Here is a 25,497-nt window from a genome sequence, read left to right as displayed (position 1 = left end):
TTACAATATAATCTGTACATGCTCACTAGCTACCTTCACTATTTATATCTGGGTAACATTTTTTACAATGAGAAATTGAAAATACACTCTGCATCCCAAATTAGGGATGTGAAAATATCATAAATCTGTTTTCATGTGATTTATGCCTTATGATCATCACTTAGTAAATCATAGAAAATAAATGCAGCTGGCAGTTATATACATTAAATGCGTAAATATACAGTACTGCACATTTCACTTACCTGTGGCTTATTTGAGTCCCACGTAAACTAGACATAGTTTCTTCTAGATTTTGCCTAAGATCTGCTATATTCTTTACAGTTCTCATTCTCCGTGTTTCTGGGTCTTCACCTGATTGAAATTGTTATTAAATGACTATTACAATATTAAACGGCATTCAGTTTATGTTAACTTAAAGAAATAGACTTAATATGAATTTTGATCATCATGTTGTCATGTTTGCTTAAAAACACTTGTGTGATACATAGATGGGTAGGTAGGTAGGTAGGTAGATTGATAGACAGACAGACAGACAGACAGACAGACAGACAGACAGACAGACAGACAGACAGACAGACAGACAGACAGATAGATAGATAGATAGATAGATAGATAGATAGATAGATAGAATAACTGCTAGCATTTTAGAATACTTTCTAAGAACACGTATATGCTAAGCCAGCATATCGGAGTACATTATGCATTATACTGTTAGCAGACCAGGCAGCACCATGTGATGTCTACCAAATGTGATAATAGTATACATTTTGCATCTTAAAAAGGTATTTTTAATACAGTTTATATGTTTATTTCTTATGCCTAGTGCATATCTAATATTAATTTTACCATTATTATTATTAAGCAACAAAGATGATTTTTTAAACTGGGAGTGTCCCAAAAGGTAGATACAGTAGATACAGTAGATAGATAGATAGATAGATAGATAGATAGATAGATAGATAGATAGATAGATAGATAGATAGATAGAATAAACCTGTTATAAATTGAACAGTATTATGCCTTTATGTAAATAGGTTAATATGTAATAATACAAACAATTCCCAGAGCAAACCTTTACATATATGCCTGCTTGCATGAACAGATGACTCTGCAAGTCATTCTGGAAATTGATGCAAATGAACAACTGTCACTTTTACAAATTGGAAGATGCTGCAGATTTATATTTGTACTGAGATGTGTTCTGCAGCACACAGAAGCATCATTGTGTATGATTAAGATTAGACTAACCATGGCCTGCCACAAATACTGTAAAAGACAATGTTTACTGCAAGATCACACACCTCATTAGTGCCACAGACACTACAAACAGATCACTCATAAAGCTCAATTGATAATGATGACAGATACCAATTAGAGTCTATTCTGGAGTAAATGGAACCATCCATGTGCACGGTTTGGAGGTGTAAAAAGAAAGCACTTGTTAATGTAGATAACATATAGATAGGGGATCTAATGGGAATGATGACTTTCTATAGACATTTGTTCTCTACAATTGGGTACATGCATAAATATACAAACACATTTTTTAAAAATCGATTTAATTTTTTTTTTAAATGAAATAATAAACTGGAGCTACCGATTATTAGTTGACCATAAGCCGGAAAACTGCAAATATATGAAGTTTAAACTATTTGGATAAAAGCACTCTTGACAAATGAAGACTTACTGTAACATGTTGAACAATTTGTAAAATAACAATTTACATATTAGAGACTTTATACTTCTTCATAAACTATAGTCCAAACAATCTCCCCATCTAGTGCCTCCAAGTCAAACATTTAACTCACCAATTGATTCACAATACAAAGCCTGCTCTAGGTCAACTAGCATGGTCATGATGACTTCCTCATCCAGGTGGGCAGTCCCTTCCCGCAAGCAGTTGTCATCTTCTTCTTCCGACCAACTTTTACGCATATCACACAAGTTATTGCAGCATTGGTCTTCTGCACGCTGAGTGCTTCCTGCCACTGAAAGTCTCAGAACATTTTGGCTTCCTGTAAAGTGGTAGGATGATCTTTTTGGTGCTGAAAAGTTGGATGCTATGTTGTCAGGCTCCCAAGAAGGTGCAGGTAGAAGAGAGTGCACAGACTGGGAGAGCACCCTGGAGAGGCAGGTGGTAGCCTGAACTCTCTCTTCCTCCTGGAAGTGAAGTTGTGTCCTGGATGTCTCTTCATGCCAGCTTGCCTGATAAGAGAAGAGCACTCCATTTTCTTTGCTTCCACTGGCAAATGACAGATTTGTCAAAGACTTTTGTTTCCTGAGACAAACCTCTCTTCTGGCATCCTTTTTCTTGACAAGTGGTAATTCAGTTGGACGTTGCATCTTTCAATAAATATTTGATATTGCCGAGATTCCAACCATCACGAGGAAAACATGCCGGCTCCACCTTGCAGATATGTGCTATATTGTGCAGTATGAAACACACAACCATCACTGTGTAACAACTGCAGAGGTAATTGTCGGTCTGTTACAAATCCTTTGGAAGTACACGTAAAGCACGCTGCTTCAATACACGAGTCCAGCCCAGTAGTAAAACCCATTTGTCTCTTTCCATTACACTGCTAGAAGCATCCAGAGGAATTACCTTCATTTTAAATAGAAGCTCAAATTTAAAAAAAAATCTCATTCACCTTGTGCTTCTCCTTCCCTCTCCTGCAAGCACAGATTTCCTAGACTTTATCTGACACAGTGCTGCAAGTACAGCGTGTGCACGTCAGAGCTCAATACAAGTGAAGCACAGCCCTGCACAAGTCGCCTGCTAACATTTTAGTATTCAACCTGCATACCGAGATCTGACTCTTCCCATGCACTGCAGTATATGCTGCTAGCTGCCATGGCAGCAAACAGCCTCCTCAGCTGCTGTACAGAGCACTATGCGACAGGTCATCAGCTTGCAGGTGAAAAAGTTCAGAGATTCTATTACTCTCTTTCTACACAAATGACATACTAAATAGCACTGAACCAGACAGATAAACATATTGAAATTGATATATATACAGGATTTCAAGATGAGATTTTAAACATTTTATTGTGTATCTAGAGCATTTTTTTCTCTACATTTTTAAACCATTGTTTGTATTAATAGATAATTATATTTGTTACGTATTTATACATTAACAATAACATACTGCTGCATTCACATTTGCATACGGTTCATCATTACACTCCAAACTTACACAAACACTATACATGTCTGATTGGACATGCATAACTCTTTTTGCCCCAGTTATAATATAGTTAAGAAAATTGGTTTGATAGTCAAATAGCATTAATGTTCCCCATAGCAGCTGCACAGAAAAAAATGTGGTGCTGTGGGGAAGAGAAGGTTCACAGTGGTGCCACTGCCTCAGGCGCTGTGATCGCGTCACTGCATTTGCTACAGATCTCTGTAATGTAGCGTGCAAAGAAAACTCTGGTCTGCGGCACGTACTGTAAACAGCAATATGTTATAATCATTACAATTTCAATTACTTAAAGGTTTTTTTTTATCAGCAGAAGACTTTTATATAGGTCAGGAAGTCAGTCATTTACGACACTAGTGTGTCTAGTATGTGAAGTGTTAAGGCCCATACACACTAGTATATTTTTAGATTTTCATTTCAAAAGACTTTCCCAAAATCTCTGATAGATATATCTTTCAACAAAGTAGTGCGTACACACTGAGCTATTTTCCTTAAAGGTCAACAGATTTTCAGGAGGCGAAAGATTTTGCTGAAAATCATTCATTAGAAAGGCTATTTACATAATGGGCGGGGTTTGAATTCCAAGGGTGGGAGCAGGGGCCATTTTATTCAGTGCCATCTGTGTTTGGGGCCTGATTCATAACTGATTGCTGGTCTACCTATATTCGTAGCCCATCGATCAGGTAAACACCGCCCCACCCGGCCGAAATCCTGCCCATGTGCATGGCGACAATTTTTTTTGCAGTTGTGCACCGAGGGAAAAATACATTCACCTGCACCAGCAGTGGCATAACGGCAAATTTGGGGAGGCGGGCCAGGGAATGTGCCCATAGGAACACATAGCGTTTCATGGGTGTTCCCATGAAAATGCTGGGCATTCTTATGCTAATGCCCCATGGCATGGGTGCAGGTAACTGACATCACCACATCGGCAACCATCGAATGATGTGGGTGTCGCCTCACAGACTGCGAATGGATGTTTATGCAAAACATCCAGTCGCAGCCTTGCGGGCATATTCACCCTACGAAGGGGGGGGGGCGTGTGGCAATGCGAGCGGCAGGTGGGCTAAAAGAAGACACGCAGTGATGCAAACTTTGCGCCAATGCATGTCAACCAGAATAAGGTCCTATAAGTGTTATCAATGCATGTAAAACATGTATGACTCTATATAGCCCATACTTGCGCGTGTTCAATTTTGAAGCATGCGCAGTTCCAATGTCTGTGTGTCTCATAATTATAATATGTCATATGGCAAGGTGCCACAGGGAGCATGATGAATACGTCAGTATTTTATTGCTGCCACTGCAGCTCCACAAAAAGGATGGGCACTGTACCCAAAGAAGAAGCTGGAAGTATACCATGCAGAAGGGCAGGCATGGTCCACATGCAGTCTAGTGGGCAGTGTACTCATGCTGGAGGGTCAGCACTGTACTTATGGAGGAAGTAGGCACTGTACCCATTGTGCTCAGTGTGGAGCAAGCCAGTCAAGGTAAGAAGCGTACTGTGAGAAGGGCGGGTGAGCGGGGGAACAGGGGGGGAGAGGTGCGTGCCGTGTACTGTATGCTCCGTGGACCAGAGGGAGGGAGCGGGGCGGGCAGCCGGCTGAAAGTGTCTCATCTTTCAGCCCGGCAGCGTACACACACAGCGATGATGGATGATAAATCATCCATCACCGCTGGCATGCTGTTAAAACCAGCAAATGGGAGACTGTGCTAGCGATGATGTGGGGGCGTGCATCATCGCTAGTCTGCCATCGGTGGGCCATAGACACTAGGTGATTTTCAGCTGAAAATCGCTCAAAACAGCCAAAACTAGCGATTTTCAGCTGTTTGTAATGGCATATTACAAGATAATTTCACTCAAACTGTTAATAAATAAATACATTCAACTACTCCGCTCACTGGATTAAGTGATCTGCGATTTTAAAGCATAGCAGGGATGACATTGCATACTGTAGTTAAAACTTAAAAAAAAATTGTTATAGTGGCTTATATATCTGTATTATATCAAAAACTTCTAGTGATTGAGTGTGGCTAACTGAACCGTACATTTGTTAGATTTGATTATTGTTATATATATATATATATATATATATATATATATATATATATATATATATATATTGTATACATATATGACATCAATACTGTAATGCAGCAGTGGTAGCATGGGCCTTATTCAGACAGGCTCGCTGGCCTGCGAGTGTTTGGAGACAAGCAAAAACGCCACCCCCCTGATTACACGTCCCCTGCCCCTGTGCACACAGGAGGAAAACTATTCACCATGAAATGATTTTCCTCCTGCTCGCAGCGCTTAAGTAAGTCAGGATTTATTCAGTGCTGCAAAGACCATGAGGAGAAGGAGACCACTAATGATGTCAGCATCACTTCCCTCTCAACGGCCAGGGAATGGCTGCATTTTCTGCGGGGCGCCAGAAAACTCCGGCAGCAGGGGTTATTCTGGTTTATTTGCGAGGAATTTGCAGCCTTGCATGTCACCATCGACCATCGAGAGATGTGGAGATATGGGGCAGGCATCCCCTGCACCCATTAGACCTTTTTTATTAGGTATCCGCAGCGCCGCCATCATGTCCCTCCTTTCTTTCCCTGCCCTTACCTCGTCCCATGCCTCCTCTTCTGCCCTCCGCCAGCAGCACCTTTGGTTTGGCGAATGAAGGGGATGAGCTGGTCTGGTTAATCCAGCCTCTACTCTCCCCCCTGTCTCTCTGACGCTGCCAGGGCTCAACGTCACTATCTGGTGACCAGCCCCGGCGCGAAAAAGGAATACTGTGCTGCTACTGGTGCTGGCACTGCAGATAGACCCGATGCTGGCAGCCAGATATCTGCACTGCTGAGGGGACCCACACAGGAGGCCCATACACACTTGACGATTTTCAGCTGAAAATCGCTCAAAACAGCCGTTTTGAGCGATTTTCCGCTGAAAATCGCCTGGTGTGTATGCCCCCCAGATTGCCGACTAGCGAGGATGCGCGCTCCCGCATCCTCGCTAACGAGGTGGGCAATCTGCTGGTTTTACCAGCACACCTAGCGATGATGGCTGGTTTTTCAGCCATCATCGCCAAGTGTGTACAGCAGCCGGACTGAAAGCTGAAAGTCTTTCAGTCCAGCTGACAGCCCGCTCCCTCCCCCTGTTCATACTCACCCCTCCCCGCTCCCCACGCTGCCTGTCTCTTCTCCTGGCTCCAACGCTGCTGCTGCTGCACAGTGACAGGTTCTCCTCCACTGACTCCCCTGGCCGGACATACAGCTCGGCAGGACGCCCCGCCCCCACCCCCAGGCTCACAGGCTTGCTCCCTGCTCCTGCTGTGTGGAGCATAACCCCACTGACCACCAATGAAGGTTTTTTAAGGCAGTGATATAAACATTGCTGGCACATGCCAGCAATGTATATATTACTGCACCACTGGGCACCAATGATTTTGTTTTAAGGCAGTGATATATACATTGCTGGCACATGCCAGCAATGTATATGTTACTGCACCACTGGGCACCAATGATTTTGTTTTAAGGCAGTGATATATACATTGCTGGCACATGCCAGCAATGTATATGTTACTGCACCACTGGGCACCAATGATTTTGTTTTAAGGCAGTGATATATACATTGCTGGCACATGCCAGCAATGTATATATTACTGCACCACTGGGCACCAATGATGTTGTTTTAAGGCAGTGATATATACATTGCTGGCACATGCCAGCAATGTATATATTACTGTACCACTGGGCACCAATGACACATAAGCCAGTAATATATACATTGCTGGCACATGCCAGCAATGTATATATTAGCACCACTGGCCACCAATGATACTTATAATGCAATATATATATATATATATATATATATATATATATATCTAAAATACACAGAAGAGAGAAAAGGGGCGCTCTATGGTGCATGTAAATGATATTTTATTTTGAGGAAAGCACTCAAATATCAGATAAAAGCTAGTGCTCGTACCAAGATAAAAACGGCTGTGGGCTGGTTACCACAAGATACAATCATAAATACCCGGGGCACACCGCTCCTGGAGTGAAGTCCACTTGCACAGGGATGAAGAGAACCGAGGGTGCTGGTTTGCACCGCCGGGAAACCGAACCAGGGCTTGGGGATACACGCCAGTCGGGGCAGCCGGGATCAGCAAGACGCGGGTATCACAGGCCACGCCCTAACGCGTTTCGTCAGAGACTTCGTCAGAGGGCGTGGCTCTGTGAATACCCGAATAGAATATAACAGCGTGCTCCTCCAATGAGGTAGCCGCGCGTCATATGACAGATCCAGAGCAGTGTGCCTCAGGCTTACACTGAACAATACTAAAATTACATACAGATACAATCCACATGATACAATTTAGTACAATGCTACTATTCATCATGTAGCTAAAGAAATAAAACAATACATATGTACTAACAATAGATCATTCGGAGGCACACAGCTATAAACTAAAACTTTAAGAATTATATAACTTTAACCATGATTAATGCGGAAAGAATTTTTTGCCAGTGTCAAATACATCAAAGCAGCACTTATAGTAAATTCATAAAATTGTATATAAAAATATAAATATAAATTCATTAAAAGATATATATAAAAAGATATATATAAAAAATGTACAAAACATGTAAAAAACATATTTGACATATAAAGCAGAAATTGAGAACCAAGCATAGTGAGACTAACGTATACATAATCATTGGTTAATGAACGGTGTCACCTCATAACCCTCGTTCATTCCATGTGGTACCAATGTATTTAGAGTGAGTATCCAGTACGTCTCACGTCGTATAAGTAATTTGTCCCTATCTCCCCCACGAGCTGGGGGTGGTATATGCTCAATGGCTCTAATCAGAACTCCACTGGGATCTTTATTATGGAATTCATTAAAGTGTCTCGGGACACTGTGATTAGTAACCCCATTCTTGATATTTCGTAGATGCTCCAAAGCCCTGATCTTAAAGGGTCTTTTAGTCTTACCTACGTAATGCATATCACAAGTACAAGAAAGTACATACACAACGTAGGTGGAGTTACAATTCAAGAAATGATTAGTTTTAATTTTGAGCAATTTTGGATTCAGTAGGTCAGATCCACGTGGGATATGTTTACAAATCTTACAATGACTACATGGAAAACAGCCCTTTAATTCCATAAAAGTGGCAGATGGTGGTTTTACCTTTATCTCCTGTAATTGACTTTTGGAAATAAGGTTCTTGAGAGTCTTGGCTTTTTTGAAAACAACATGAGGATTGGTGGGGAGCCACTCCTTCATTATCGGATCCAATTGTAGGATATGCCAATTTTTTTCAAGTATCTGCTTAATCTCTCGGTCACTGTCATTATATTGGGTGACAAAAAGACATTCCCCACTAAATTTCTTATTAGCCACAGGGTCAGGTTGTTTGTATTCCAAGAGATTAGAGCGATCTAGTGCTCTTGCTCTATCTCTGGCCCTAATCACAACATTATCAGGGTACCCTCTTTCATTAAACCTCTGGGTATATACAGTGGCTTGGGAGTCAAAAAGGGAAACATCGGAACAATTACGTCTTAAACGGACAAATTGTGAGAATGGTATATTCTGTTTCCAATTCTTCAAATGACAGCTTTCAAACTGCAAGTAACTATTGCAATCAACAGGTTTAAAAAATGTTGAAGTTTCAATACATTTTTTATCGGGATAATTTTCCACACTCAAAAACAAGTCAAGGAACTCAATATGCTTTTCATTAAAATTTGATGTAAACTTCAAATTATAAGAGTTACTGTTTATATCTGACACAAAGGCATTGAATGATGATACATCGCCCCTCCACACTATAATGATATCATCGATGTATCTTTTAAACATCACGATGTTTCTCATAACATCGGGGGTGAGAGTACTCATTTCCCAATCCCCCATATAGAGGTTAGCCAGACTTGGGGCACAAATCGTCCCCATCGCCGTGCCCCAAGTCTGGAGGTACCAGGTACCCAGGAATTCAAAATAATTATGCTTGAGCACAAACATCAAAACATCGCAGATAAAAATAATTTTTAATTCTGAAAGTGTACTATTGGCTCTTAGTACCTTCTCTACAACCTCCACACCTTCTTTGTGTGGAATGGCTGTATAAAGCGATGAGACATCGATGGTGCCAAAGCACAAACCATCGTCCCATTCCACATCACGAAGTATTTGTAACATGTGTGTGGAATCCTTAACATAGGTATTCAATAGTGGGACAAACTGCTTAATATAAGAATCTACAAACTCCGATAAGCGAGAAGTCAAAGACCCAATTCCTGCCACAATCGGTCGTCCTGGTGGACGATTCTTATCCTTATGTAATTTCGGAAGATGGTAGAATGTGGCAAGATTGGGTGTTGTATTGTATAGATATCTATACTCATCAAGGTTTATAGATTTATCAATCAGTCCTCGATTTAACAGGACCTCTAATTCCCTTAGGTACATTACGGTGGGATCTCCTGCAAGTTTTTTATATGATACATGGTCAGACAATAAATTGTGTGCCTCCTCAATGTAAGCATCGCGATCTAAGATAGCTATGCCACCCCCTTTGTCTGCGTCTGTGGTAATTAAAAACGCAGACAAAGGGGGTGGCATAGCTATCTTAGATCGCAATGCTTACATTGAGGAGGCACACAATTTATTGTCTGACCATGTATCATATAAAAAACTTGCAGGAGATCCCACCGTAATGTACCTAAGGGAATTAGAGGTCCTGTTAAATCGAGGACTGATTGATAAATCTATAAACCTTGATGAGTATAGATATCTATACAATACAACACCCAATCTTGCCACATTCTACCATCTTCCGAAATTACATAAGGATAAGAATCGTCCACCAGGACGACCGATTGTGGCAGGAATTGGGTCTTTGACTTCTCGCTTATCGGAGTTTGTAGATTCTTATATTAAGCAGTTTGTCCCACTATTGAATACCTATGTTAAGGATTCCACACACATGTTACAAATACTTCGTGATGTGGAATGGGACGATGGTTTGTGCTTTGGCACCATCGATGTCTCATCGCTTTATACAGCCATTCCACACAAAGAAGGTGTGGAGGTTGTAGAGAAGGTACTAAGAGCCAATAGTACACTTTCAGAATTAAAAATTATTTTTATCTGCGATGTTTTGATGTTTGTGCTCAAGCATAATTATTTTGAATTCCTGGGTACCTGGTACCTCCAGACTTGGGGCACGGCGATGGGGACGATTTGTGCCCCAAGTCTGGCTAACCTCTATATGGGGGATTGGGAAATGAGTACTCTCACCCCCGATGTTATGAGAAACATCGTGATGTTTAAAAGATACATCGATGATATCATTATAGTGTGGAGGGGCGATGTATCATCATTCAATGCCTTTGTGTCAGATATAAACAGTAACTCTTATAATTTGAAGTTTACATCAAATTTTAATGAAAAGCATATTGAGTTCCTTGACTTGTTTTTGAGTGTGGAAAATTATCCCGATAAAAAATGTATTGAAACTTCAACATTTTTTAAACCTGTTGATTGCAATAGTTACTTGCAGTTTGAAAGCTGTCATTTGAAGAATTGGAAACAGAATATACCATTCTCACAATTTGTCCGTTTAAGACGTAATTGTTCCGATGTTTCCCTTTTTGACTCCCAAGCCACTGTATATACCCAGAGGTTTAATGAAAGAGGGTACCCTGATAATGTTGTGATTAGGGCCAGAGATAGAGCAAGAGCACTAGATCGCTCTAATCTCTTGGAATACAAACAACCTGACCCTGTGGCTAATAAGAAATTTAGTGGGGAATGTCTTTTTGTCACCCAATATAATGACAGTGACCGAGAGATTAAGCAGATACTTGAAAAAAATTGGCATATCCTACAATTGGATCCGATAATGAAGGAGTGGCTCCCCACCAATCCTCATGTTGTTTTCAAAAAAGCCAAGACTCTCAAGAACCTTATTTCCAAAAGTCAATTACAGGAGATAAAGGTAAAACCACCATCTGCCACTTTTATGGAATTAAAGGGCTGTTTTCCATGTAGTCATTGTAAGATTTGTAAACATATCCCACGTGGATCTGACCTACTGAATCCAAAATTGCTCAAAATTAAAACTAATCATTTCTTGAATTGTAACTCCACCTACGTTGTGTATGTACTTTCTTGTACTTGTGATATGCATTACGTAGGTAAGACTAAAAGACCCTTTAAGATCAGGGCTTTGGAGCATCTACGAAATATCAAGAATGGGGTTACTAATCACAGTGTCCCGAGACACTTTAATGAATTCCATAATAAAGATCCCAGTGGAGTTCTGATTAGAGCCATTGAGCATATACCACCCCCAGCTCGTGGGGGAGATAGGGACAAATTACTTATACGACGTGAGACGTACTGGATACTCACTCTAAATACATTGGTACCACATGGAATGAACGAGGGTTATGAGGTGACACCGTTCATTAACCAATGATTATGTATACGTTAGTCTCACTATGCTTGGTTCTCAATTTCTGCTTTATATGTCAAATATGTTTTTTACATGTTTTGTACATTTTTTATATATATCTTTTTATATATATCTTTTAATGAATTTATATTTATATTTTTATATACAATTTTATGAATTTACTATAAGTGCTGCTTTGATGTATTTGACACTGGCAAAAAATTCTTTCCGCATTAATCATGGTTAAAGTTATATAATTCTTAAAGTTTTAGTTTATAGCTGTGTGCCTCCGAATGATCTATTGTTAGTACATATGTATTGTTTTATTTCTTTAGCTACATGATGAATAGTAGCATTGTACTAAATTGTATCATGTGGATTGTATCTGTATGTAATTTTAGTATTGTTCAGTGTAAGCCTGAGGCACACTGCTCTGGATCTGTCATATGACGCGCGGCTACCTCATTGGAGGAGCACGCTGTTATATTCTATTCGGGTATTCACAGAGCCACGCCCTCTGACGAAGTCTCTGACGAAACGCGTTAGGGCGTGGCCTGTGATACCCGCGTCTTGCTGATCCCGGCTGCCCCGACTGGCGTGTATCCCCAAGCCCTGGTTCGGTTTCCCGGCGGTGCAAACCAGCACCCTCGGTTCTCTTCATCCCTGTGCAAGTGGACTTCACTCCAGGAGCGGTGTGCCCCGGGTATTTATGATTGTATCTTGTGGTAACCAGCCCACAGCCGTTTTTATCTTGGTACGAGCACTAGCTTTTATCTGATATTTGAGTGCTTTCCTCAAAATAAAATATCATTTACATGCACCATAGAGCGCCCCTTTTCTCTCTTCTGTGTATTTTAGATGTTCAATTCATCCTGACCCTGGATGCTGTCTCTGTGCCTAAAGGGAGCTGCAGTCTTTTAACAACAGACTCTGGTGACTTTGAAAGATACCTTGTTATAAGGTTACTCTACTCTGCTGGACCCATTGTGGACTTTATTGTTTCATAGCGCTGCTCACACATACTATTTCTTCATATATATATATATATATATATATATGTGGCTAAGAGCCGGCACTCAAACCAATCAAGGGGGTGGTAATATGCCTTTGGGTGCCTTCCGCAAAGTTGAGGTAGTAGGCGAAAAAGCAGCGTCACTCCAAAGGGCTTCAATCAAGAGAATTTATTATAACATGTGGTCGACACGTCAAGGTCGACGTTTCAATGCAACAGCATTTTTATCAAGACAGCGTGTGACCAGATACATATGTAAATTCTCTTGAATTCTCTTGATTGAAGCCCTTTGGAGTGACGCTGCTTTTTCGTATATATATATATATTGCAGTAATATATACACAGCTCTTAAACTCCCCCGTGGCAACGAGCACTTCACCCCCACCCATGGCATCGATCATGAAGGGCCCTGGGATCGAGCATGAAGCCCCTGGCATTATGGTATGTGGCTTAATGGGCATCATGGTGTGTGGCATAATGTGTAATGGGCATTGCGGTGTGTGACATAAGGTGTACTGGTGTGTATAACATGTAATGGGCATTATGATGTGTGGCATAACGTGTAAGGGGCAATACGGCTGCAAGTAAAATCGTAGCTATGCACATGGGCGGGATTTCCCTGGGCAGGACAGCATTTACCTGATCGCTGGGCTATGAATATACGCAGCCCAGCAATCAGTTCTGAATCAGGCCCCAAGAAAAGAAATACACTAAATAAAATGGCCCCTGCTCTCACCCTTGGAATTTTAACCCCTCCCATTATGTAAATATCCTTTTATATGAAAGATTTTCAGCAAAGTCTTTCGCCTCCTGAAAATCTCTTGCTCTTTGGGGGAAAATAGCTCAGTGTGTACGCACTACTTTGGTGATAGATAAATCCATCAGAGATTTTGGCAAAGTCTTTGGAAACGAAAATCTTCTAGTGTGTATGGGCCTTTAGGAGATCCTCCACTGCTTTGGATGCCACTGACCAGATCCACTGCCGCTGAGGTCCCAGCGCTGATGTGGAGGTAACAAGCCATCTGTCTGTCTGTCTCTGTCCCCCTATCCATGATTCTCACCCTCCCCTTGTCTCATCTGTCCTATTTCTCTCTCTCTCTCACTCACTCTCCCTCTCCTTTCTTTCTCTCGGCTGTACTCTTTCCCCATTCACCTGCTTTCTCTCAACCCTCTCTTACTTCCCCTCCATTGCTCTACCCCCATTCTCTTTCTCCTCCCCATTCATCTCTTTCATCCTTTTCCCATCCCTCTCCCACCTGTCTTTTCCCCTCTCTCTTTCTCTCCCCCCATTCTGTAGCTCTACCTGGCACTGTCTCCCCAAGAATCTCTCCCTCCAACATTCAATCTCACTCCTTTCTCTCTTGCTCCTATCCTTCTCTTCTTACATTCCTTCTCTTTCCTGACCACCCCTCTCTCACCAGCATCATTTTAGTCTATCCACGGCATGAAGGGGGGGGGGGGGGGGCAGAATAGCAACATTTTGCTATGGGGCCCAAAGAGTTCTTGTTACGCCCCTGGTTCCATCTTTGGTCTACACCAGATGTTCAAATGAGGACCTAGTTCCCTATAATCATTTTAGTTATTTAATTTCAATCAACAGTTTATCACTAATAGTCCCCTTGAGCACTGGTATCCACTGTAGATGTATGGTCATTTTCAAGAAATTGACATGTTACTAATTGATAATATAATTAATTTGCAATTAGGCAAGATTATCACAATGCTTGCCATTATTATTTTTTTACCATTGTAATATTTAAAATATCTAAATAAAAACAAATGCCTAATTCTGTATACCATATACTGTACACATAAGGCCTGCAGTGCTGTACTTCAAGCATTCAGTCCTAGTATTCAGACAACTGGGCTTCATATCAAGTAATGTTTCCCTACCATCTGTTTTTTTTTTTTTTTTTTTTTGCTGGCAGTTCAAGAAAGCACATGTTTCTGAATCAGACAAAAGTCTGATTAGAACTTTGGCACAATTTTAAATAGTAAAAGCTTGAGAATCTGTTTGGTAAGTTTGAGTCAAGTAAAAGTCAGGAAATACTGGAAATGGCTTAGATCACCTTCACTGTAGTAGAATATGGAATAATATTTTGCACAGCTGAAAAGAAGTATAAATGTATCTTAGCCCAACACATAAAAGTGTTAATCTAAACAACAGCAGATGTTGGGTTTTGTTTTTGTAATTCCCTCTGGCATCTAGTTATCCTTTATTCTTTCCATGTCAGTTGGAGAAAACTGCTGTTGCACAGGTGGCTGTGTATAATTCCAAGTCACAGGAAATTTTATTTTCTCAAATAAAAGACAGCCCAATCTTTCAGTAGAAGTATCGATTTACAGCACAGAGGAAAACAGGAAAATGGAACTAGAATAGAGATATAGAGTGCTCCTTTGTATTGGTATAAATGCACTATTTTCTTATGGAGGAATAATACTTAAAAGGGTCCATGGTCGAAGAATATTATAAAATTATTCAACCTTCAAATCCACCCATACCTCGTATACAGGCGCGGAAAGTTATGGAGGCCCAGGGGAAATTACATTGTGGGAGCACCCACAAGTAAAATTACTGGCTGTCCCCGCAGCACTGGCGCCGGAGTGAAAGATGTTGGCAGCTCAAGGCCAGTGTCCTGCAAGACACCGGCTCTGTGACACCTGCTGCTCAGTGGTGTAACTATAAATTTAGCTCCACCCTGCCAAAAACTTTGTGGAGGACATTGACAGAGCAGGATATGTGGGCCCCTAATGTGTGGGGGACCTGGGACGGCCACCATTTACCCATCCTTTTATCAATTCCATGCTCCTATAATCTTTGAAGGCGAAGGTGGCCTGATGAACTACAGCCTCCATCCAAGTGCAACTATTCTAATCATCCCCCTAGAGGCAGAGAAGAGGGAACACTAACAGGCAACATTGTATTGCTGCAAATCCTACTAGCCCCACACTGGAGTCTAGTGAGGCAAATTACTGGTCCCCAGTGACAGAGGTTTTAGTCACATTTGGCTCTCCGGCTGGAGTGGAACTACTATCCCTATCCTGCTGGGATATAGCTCCCTCCACAACACATGAAGAACTACGGTACTTATGTAGTATCTGGGCTGCCGATTTTTTGATTGTATGCCTTAAGTTAAGGCATACAATCAGATGCGATGCGATGCGATATCGCATCGCATCGCATACGATGCGATACGATGCGATGCGATGCGATGACCCGATTTTTCCATAGGATTCAATGTTAAAATGGACTGAGTCCATTTTAACATGGAATTCAATGGGAAAAAGGGGTCCTTTTCATACCCCTACTATCCAAGTGGGCATGGAGTTGGATATAAACCTGTGGCGAGCGTAGCGAGCCACCGAGCCCGAAGCGTGGCGAGCGAAGCGAGCCCCGCGAGGGGACGGTATTCTGTGTCCCCTCGCGGGGCTCGCTACGCTCGCCACGCTTCGGGCTCGGTGGCTCGCTACGCTCGCCACAGGTTTATATCCAACTCCATGCCCACTTGGATAGTAGGGGTATGAAAAGGACCCCTTTTCCCATTGAATTCCATGTTAAAATGGACTCAGTCCATTTTAACATTGAATCCTATGGAAAAATCGGGTCCATCGCATCGCATCGCATCGCATCGCATGCGATTTGGTCGGGTGCGATGCGATGCGATGGACCCGATTTCAAAATCGGCAGCCCAGTTACTACATAAGTACCAGAACTACTGTTAACCTAAGACTCTGCAGGATAAATAACCAGTAGATAATATGAAGGACAGATTTAATGGCTAATGAAATCCATACACACTGCAAACTTTTAATACTAAATTGCTCACTTACTGTACTTGTGAAAGATACAGTTTGAGATACAGTAGTTATCAAGTATCCGGACGATAGGTCAAAATGCTCAAAGTCAACATGGACAAAAGATCGACACAAGCAAAAATCAACATGACAAGGCCATTTCTTCATGAGATTTTGGACTATTTCATACTTTAACATCCACATGCACGTTACCTGATCCAAAGTACAGTATGTTGAGCATACCTGCTAGACTGTTTGGAAGTCCATGTGCTCAGGTGTCAACATTGACACAAATGCTGAAAAACTAATGTCAACCTTTTCATATGTTGACATTTTTTACTTGGACCTTTTTTTGTGTTGACTTTGTTCATTTCGACCTTATGCATGTAGACCATTTCTCATAGTAGACTTTGTGCATGTCACCCTTTTTTGTGTTGACCTATTGACTGCCTATCTAGACACTGTAGGGGCCAGATGCACTAAGCTTCAAAAGTGATAAAATGGTGATAAGTGATAAACAGCCAGCCAGTCAGCTCCTGCCTGACATTTTTCAAACACAGTCTGTGACATGGCAGGTATGAGCTGATTGGCTGGCTGTTTATAACTCTCCATTTTATCACTTTTGAAGCTTAGCGCATCTGGCCCTAGACCATAGTTGCCTACCCTCCTGCATTCTGCAGGAGACTCCCTAAAATAGCAGCAATCTCCCTCTCTCCCTCATTAGTCTAGCAATCTCCCTCATTTCACCTAGTCCACATTACACTGTTACATTTTTGGGATAAAAAGGAACTAGAGATAGATATATTTACATTGAATCATCAGCACCATTTCCCAGCACTTTAGCAAGTATAGTAGCTCTTACTCACTGCTTTGGGGCTCATCTACATTTGGATATGTCATTTTAAAAGATTCCTCTCAGATGTAGCAGTACACACCCACACTTCTAGGTGCCACATTTACAATCTCTTTTCACAATCTCTCCATATATGGAACTAGACACGCCCATTGGGTGGAGCATGACATGCCCCCTCAATGGTGCACTGTGCAAAATTATATTACCAACTATAATCTCCCTGAAACTAGTTTTCAAAAGTAGGCAAGTATGCCCTAGACCTTTTAATTTGGAACAATTTATCTGCAGCTAGAAAAACTGTAAATTTGTGACAACAGTACTATGTAGCAGAAACCAAACACGTCATGATCAGAATTTATAGTTGGACCTTAGGGCCGGTACAGGTGTGCTCTTTAACTTCCTTGTTGCTGGGCCTGACTTAGAATATGAAATTAATCCATGATGATCTGGATCTATATAAAACAAATACTAATATTCCATGTGCTGTACAACTTACCAGATATCTCCTCCAGGCACTGTTTGGCGGTCTTACTGTACAATGATTCACTTTTAGTCGGGCTTGTGCAGGAATCACCATGTGGTAAGGCAGTGGTCTCATTTTCTGAGTGTGTTCTGCAATGGAGAAGATTCATTTATCTGTTGTCTATAATTCTCATGTTTATAAAAATATGACAAAATAAAACTGCAGTAATTAGTGTTACATTTGAATCTGTGGCTACACAGTATATTTCTTATATCCATTTACTGCAATAAGGGAAACAATGTTTTTATAAATACTGCAGAAGGGAAGCAGTGTTGTCAGAAGAGACAGCACTCTGGAGATTTCAGTGTTATCTCACAAGGCACCAAAACCACTTGAACATTATTACTTGAATTAATGCCTCTTATGATGTTTATTATCAGCTCATGCAGACAACTATATACCATCAAAGAATATCACCACTGAGAGAAGACTTGTAGGCTTAAGCCATTTATCTCACATTTTCAATAGAAAAGTATCATTTTCAGGGAAAGCAGTGACTGCTCTGCAGATTATCACATCTATGCTTACAGCTGGCTATACAAGTTTGATAGACTGGCTCAAGGTTGACATTATATCCAACTGGCATTCTGCTAATCTGGATTGTGATGAAGTAAAATATATTAGTAATGTGCTATTACATAGAGTGAGGGAAACAATTGAAAATAGAAATATAGTAGAAAAACTATGACTGAGCACTACACTGTACTGTTAATAACAGGAACATATCCACTGGGCATTATTCACAAGTGTGTACACTACTGCAGGAGGGCAGGGAGAGAAACATTGGGGGACATTTACCCAAGATGTGTATTCTCCTTCACATGTGATGTTGCTATGGGCAACCAATCAGATCTGGTCTACTATCATCTAGAGCAGTGGTTCCCAACCCTGGTCCTCAAGTACCCCCAACAGTGCACGTTTTCCAGGTCACCCGGCAGGTGCACTCATTATTCAGGCACATTTGAAAAGATCCACAGGTGGAGCTAATTATCTCACCTGTGATTCTGTGTGGAGACCTGCAAAACATGCACTGTTGGGGGTACTTGCGGACCAGGGTTGGGAACCACTGATCTAGAGGGTGCTAAATAAATAAGAAGTAGATTCTGATTGGTTGCCCATAGCAACATCACATGTGAAGTCAAATATACATCTTAGTAAATTTCTCCCATTGTGTCTGGTAGTGGAGCGTCATTTATGATTTATGGTAGGTTGCCAATGTATTGCTCAAAGTCAGTAGGTTGAGAGGTACAAAAGGTTAACATGACAATGGTCAGCACAAGTTTTAGGGGGGTTTCACATGTTTTCCCTTAATATCTACATGGACATATTTAGGGAATAGGAACCTGTGGTGAGTGAAGTTTAATGGAGTGAGCCAACTTTCCCGAAGCATGGCGAGCAAAGCAAGTCCGCAAGGGTGTACATTTGTACTGATGGTGGTCACAGAACATGAAATATACAAGATTTGGTTAGAAAAATAAAACAAAAAACACAAGTCAACCAATGGTGACCACTGTCATGTTGACCTTTTGTACCTGTCAACCTAATACATGTCAACCATATGTTGTCGACCTAGAAATATGTTGTCAACCTACACTGTATTAGTCTGTTGTGCCAGAGACTACACTGTATTATACTGCTGTGCCAGAGCCTACACTGTATTATTGCTGTGCCAGCATCTACACTGTATCATAGCTGTGCCAGAGCCTACACTGTATTATTCTGCTGTGCCAGAGCCTACACTGTATTATTGCTGTGCCAGAGCCTACACTGTATTATAGCTGTGCCAGAGCCTACACTGTATTATAGCTGTGCCAGAGCCTACACTGTATTATTCTGTTGTGCCAGAGCCTACACTGTATTATTGCTGTGCCAGAGTTTACACTGTATTATTCTGCTGTGCCAGAGCCTACACTGTATTATAGCTGTGCCAGAGCCTACACTGTATTATTCTGCTGTGCCAGAGCCTACACTGTATTATTGCTGTGTCAGAGCCTACACTGTATTATACTGCTGTGCCAGAGCCTACACTGTATTATGGCTGTGCCAGAGCCTACACTGTATTATTCTGCTGTGCCAGAGCTGACACTGTATTATACTGCTGTGCCAGAGCCTACACTGTATTATTGCTGTGCCAGCATCTACACTGTATCATAGCTGTGCCAGAGCCTACACTGTATTATTCTGCTGTGCCAGAGCCTACACTGTATTATTGCTGTGCCAGAGCCTACACTGTATTATAGCTGTGCCAGAGCCTACACTGTATTATAGCTGTGCCAGAGCCTACACTGTATTATTCTGTTGTGCCAGAGCCTACACTGTATTATTGCTGTGCCAGAGTTTACACTGTATTATTCTGCTGTGCCAGAGCCTACACTGTATTATAGCTGTGCCAGAGCCTACACTGTATTATTCTGCTGTGCCAGAGCCTACACTGTATTATTGCTGTGTCAGAGCCTACACTGTATTATACTGCTGTGCCAGAGCCTACACTGTATTATGGCTGTGCCAGAGCCTACACTGTATTATTCTGCTGTGCCAGAGCTGACACTGTATTATAGCTGTGCCAGAGCCTACACTGAATTATACTGCTGTGCCAGATCCTACACTGTATTATTGCTGTGTCAGAACCTACACTGTATTATAGCTGTGCCAGAGCCTACACTGTATTATAGCTGTGCCAGAGCCTACACTGTATTATACTGCTGTGCCAGAGCCTACACTGTATTATTCTGCTGTGCCAGAGCCTACACTGTATTATACTGCTGTGCCAGAGCCTACACTGTATTATTCTGCTGTGCCAGAGCCTACACTGTATTATACTGCTGTGCCAGAGCCTACACTGTATTATTGCTGTGTCAGAGCCTACACTGTATTATAGCTGTGCCAGAGCCTACACTGTATTATACTGCTGTGCCAGAGCCTACACTGTATTATTGCTGTGCCAGAGCCTACACTGTATTATTATGCTGTGCCAGAGTCTACACTGTATTATTATGCTGTGCCAGAGTCTACACTGTATTATTATGCCGTGCCAGAGTCTACACTGTATTATTATGCTATGCCAGCATCTACACTGTATTATTGCTGTGCCAAAGTCACTGTATTATTATGCTATACTAGAGTGTACACTACACAGGTATAGACGTGGAGAGCAGTAACCGGTCCTTGTGTCGACAATGTCTAGGCCGACAGTCACTAGGTCGACCACTATTGGATGACAGTGACTAGGTCGACACCTAAGAATGGTCAAAAGCTTTAGGTCAACATGGTCAACACTCAAAAGCTCAACACTAGTTTTTCACTTTTTTTTTACAGACGACTTGGTTCATACTGAACTATCCACGTGGGCATAGCGGGAGAATATACAGTAATAGTGGCCAATGCATGGTGAGTGCAGTGAGCCATGCGAGGGGACGTGTACACTTATAAAGTGTCCATGTCAACATAGGCAGAAACTGTGAAAAACATTATGTCAGCCTTCTGAGTGTCCACCATAACCATGTTGACCTAAAGCTTGTGTCAACCTTCTGTCACTGTTGACCTTGGGCCTGTCGATCATTCTTGGGTGTCAACCTAGTAACTGTTGACCAAAGCAAATTGTATGTAAAATCTAATGTTTAGTAGTTAAATATTTTCTAGACCATTTTACAGCATTTGTCATCCCAAAATGAAGCACAAGGCATTCATAAGGATGGAGGACTGTTTTTCTGTTTTAAAATGATGTGACCAGTAGTATAAGACCAACAAGAGCATGGCATCTCTGACACATTTCTGGCAGAAGGCCAGACTCAGGGCAGTATTCAATGACTTAAATCGCGCTGTGCAGCGAATCCTGTTTAGGATTTGCTGCACAGTCGCCGTGTTCTGGAGGGCTGGAGCCTTCGCTGCCAGCCCTCGCTGACACAGTATTCAATGCCGCAGGGGCTCGCTGCCCCTGACGGCGAATGTTAACCCCTGCGGCGGACGCAGCAGGGAGCTGGGGGACGGTGGCAGGCAGGGAGATGGAAGTCTCCCTGGCTGTCCCAGAATGTATGTGGTTGGGAGGAGAGCTCCCCGGAACCCAGGCAGCACAAGCTGCCCCCCAGGGAGAGCTAGCAGGGGACCGGGTAGGAGCTGCTAACACTGCTCCTGATCGTGCATATGTAATGATCGGGAGCAGTGAATATATGAATATGTAATGAGCGGCTCCCGTCCCCCTTCTGGCTGTTATGTGTAAAAAAAAAAAAATTTAAATTAAATATATATTCATGTGCTGTAAGCACATGAATAAAAATAGAATGCCCCTTCACAGAAAAAATCACTTATATGCTAATACTGCGGGTGCTGTATTTTCTAAGAAGGCACTCATTATCGACATCTCAGATCTGCTGTATGCACAGGGTCAACAAACTGAACATTGCCCAGGCACAGGATGCATGGCACCACTTCAGCCTGCCGACAAAGCAAATGCAACATTTTCAACAATGCTCACCGTCACCACCTCCAAATGCCTGTGGGCTGCCAATCCACCTATGCCTAAAAGAGCAATGCAACACCACAAGGACACACTGCCACACTGGCACATGCTTGATACAAAAAAAACATTGGTCAGTTGCTACCAAATCCTCACTGCACCTGAATTAAGTGTTCAACATGGAATTCAATATATACATTTAAAATGACTCCCCAAATGATAATTAACACCATTGCTGCTCTATTTATAAACTATACAGTCTGTGTAATATGAAACATCTAGTACACCACTGCAGCCAAAGATTAGCAGTTTAACAGAGTACTGTAGTACCAATAAGCCACCTGCTGCAAACGAAAGTCGCCTTGGCAAAGATCACTTGCTACAGGTAGTGGGACATATTGCTGAGAGTTTGAATTTAGATCTCACTTTTATGTATAACCAATCATAGACAGCCAATGTATCTGTATTTCTCAAGTTGAATTCACATTTACCAGTGTGATATGGGGCACACATTAGTGAAATGAGTCAATAGAGAAGCACATTGCAACAAACAAATGCAGCACAAAGGTTAAACAAAACATTCGCATTGCGCTGACAATATCACTTTCAATTTCCTCTGTTGTCACACTGTTGTGGAAACACCATACATTACAGTAATCTATGAATAGACCTGGAATGGCATTAGTGTCAGTTTATTGTACATGATTTCCAAGTGGAACAAAAACAATAGAGGGAATTCTGTGTGGAATAAATGTAGCCTAATTCCCATCACATACGCATGCTCAAAATTCCATTCTCAAATGCCACTAAGCCAAGTATTCTAAGGAAGCTGAAGAGTTGTGAGGATTCTGAACACTCTCCATTAATGTCAGGGGGATACCCTGATACTGTAGCAATACAGATGTATCCCGCTACAGCCTCTTTAGCAGCACGCTGTGGTGGGTTGGCATGCTGCAAATGGTCACATCTTAGGCAGGTCCCTCTGAAGTGAATGGGAGCCAGACAACACCTCCCATTCAAGTCTATGCATGGCTGTAGGATGGTGCGATCACATGCATTTTTCTATCCTGTGCTGTCCTTGTGCAGCAAAGTTATAAAAAAAATCTGTATCCCTTAACTCCCTGAATAGTTTAGCAACATCACTGATTGCACCTTACCCATACTTGCCTACATTTAAAACAACTTCTCTATGGGAAAAGCTCAGAGAGAAGCCGCAGAGAGACACTTGTTTACATTTGGATGTAGGTCACTTTCATCACACCCAGGTTGAGCAGTACACTTCTACCTCCACAATCATGGGTATTGCTGTCGCAATCTCCCTTAAAATGCTTTTCAAAAAGTTGGCAAGTATGGTTTGTGCAATGAATATAATCAGAGGAAAATAGCATTACTTGTATCTGATTCATTTCTATGAAGCCAGCCATATATGAAACCGTTTTAAGCGGGACTTAGAGGAATTAAGTACAGAGCATGTGATTCACTGGTGTAGCAATTGCCCCTGCTGACCCAGAGGGGGCTTGGGGGAGCTGCATAGCATGTGGGCACTGGGGGTCTGACTGGGATCTGCAGATAACTTGTATGTGTCCGTTCCAATGAAATTATACCTCCCAAAATGGGATATTTTCAATTGGATGGGCTGCAGACAAGTTATCTGCAGGTCCCGGTCTAGAGATAGCCCGTGCAGTACCCCAGCGCCTGACCAGAGCGGAACATAGAGAGGGTGGCGGCTGGAGGGCCCCCCTATTCCACTGAGAACAAACAGGTGGTGGGGGGGAGGGGACTGAACAATGTCTGGCGGGTGGGGGCTCTTATGTGATTTGACAATTGACTGCACACATTCAAAATCAAAATAACCATTAAAGCCATTTACTCCCCTCCAAAATAAAGAGATTAAATAATACAAATAAAAAAAAAAATCCTTAAACAAAAGTATAAAACACCTTAATATTCCAGAGATTCCAGAGAACAGAAATTGCTCACTGTTTGCGGCATTTCCTTATGCTAATCTATTAAGTGTTAGCGGTCCCATACTTCATCTAGACCAGCAAGAGAACTACCACATGCTGTACATTTAACATTACTTTTAGGTCACCACAACCAGTTAAATGTCACACTTTTCAATATACAGTACATTCCAGGTACTTTTTTTTGTTGTGTACAATTTAGGCTTATTCAATAATAAACATTTTTTTTTTATTTACTTCAATAAGAATGCACATGCTAAAAATACAGTAAGTCATGAGTTACTTACCTGTATATGAATGGTGCCACAGTTGCAGTATTAGGGTGAGTGTACTGCTGTTGGGGCAGCTGCACTGCCCCATTCCCTGTGAACTGGACACCAGCACCAGAAGAGCCTGTTGTAGCCGGATGAGTAGTGGAAGAAGTGGAGACCTTCCCATCATTGAGTGTAGCTACTTTTTCATTGGCTGGGGATTTTTGTGTTGGCACAGTTTGACTGCCTTTGGTAGTCCTACTTTTTTCTGTCTCTTTTGAATGTGCAGCACCTGGGGGTGTGGTCTGTTTTGTTGCTGGCGTTTTTGATCCCGGTTTAGGGATTCCACTTGATAAAGGTATCAAACTCTCCTTTTTAACTGCAGCAGATTTGTTTCCTTTGGGGATCAAGCTTGCGATTTTAGAGCTCTTTTTGGATCCTTCAGATTGCTGTTCCTTTTCTTCTTTAGCAGGTTTTTCTGCATTTGTCTTAGTTTTTTCCTTACTTTTCTCTTCTTTATCCTTTGGCTGAGGCAAACCCTTTTTATTGCTGATATTTTTGCTTCCAGCCTTTGGAGGAGTCAATTTGGGCGAAACTTTAGGGCTGTTCAAGGCAGAATTAACATCATTTTCTCCACATTCTGATAAGGCATCATCCTCAATAATCACTTCATTTGATGGTGAAGACCTCAAACTAACCCTAGTGTTGACTAGTTTAAATTTTTCAAGCATTGATTTTTGCCCAGAAGACATAGTTTTAATTCCTTCTGACAATGGGGGCTTCAGTCTGTCAGGGGAGGGTGTGGGAGAAGTTGCGGGACTGGGTTGCTTGACAGAGAGCATGGTGGTAGTGGCACTATGTTTAACATTCATGGACTTACTGCGCCAGGGCTTAGTGGCACTTGGAGAGGGTATGGCAGAAACCACTTGCTGACCAGAGCTAGTGGAATATTGCACATTTCCATTCATGCC

The 25,497-nt window shown here is 41.8% G+C and overlaps 1 protein-coding gene across 18 annotated transcripts in view; it reads right to left on the bottom strand.

Annotated features, from left to right (window-relative positions):
- Positions 1–25,497, bottom strand: part of NAV3 (neuron navigator 3) — a 582,637-nt gene that overhangs the window by 128,121 nt on the left and 429,019 nt on the right. For 17 of the 18 annotated variants that reach the window (XM_083182606.1, XM_083182597.1, XM_083182601.1 and 14 more), the window contains 3 exons: positions 24,563–25,497; positions 17,832–17,947; positions 243–351 (listed from right to left, as the gene is read on the bottom strand). The exon at positions 24,563–25,497 is cut by the window's right edge and continues 29 nt beyond it. In XM_083182606.1, coding sequence (XP_083038732.1) covers positions 243–351; positions 17,832–17,947; positions 24,563–25,497 — 1,160 coding nt within the window. Of the gene's footprint in view, positions 1–242; positions 352–1,808; positions 3,313–17,831; positions 17,948–24,562 lie in introns of those variants that run through there. The other variant, XM_083182611.1, reaches the window with a different exon arrangement.

This window comes from Crinia signifera, chromosome 4 (assembly GCF_055691185.1).
Source record: "Crinia signifera chromosome 4, ASM5569118v1, whole genome shotgun sequence".
Classification (NCBI taxonomy): Eukaryota; Metazoa; Chordata; class Amphibia; order Anura; family Myobatrachidae; genus Crinia; species Crinia signifera.
Note: the sequence above shows the minus strand (reverse complement) of the source record. Positions and strands in the feature narration are given on the sequence as shown.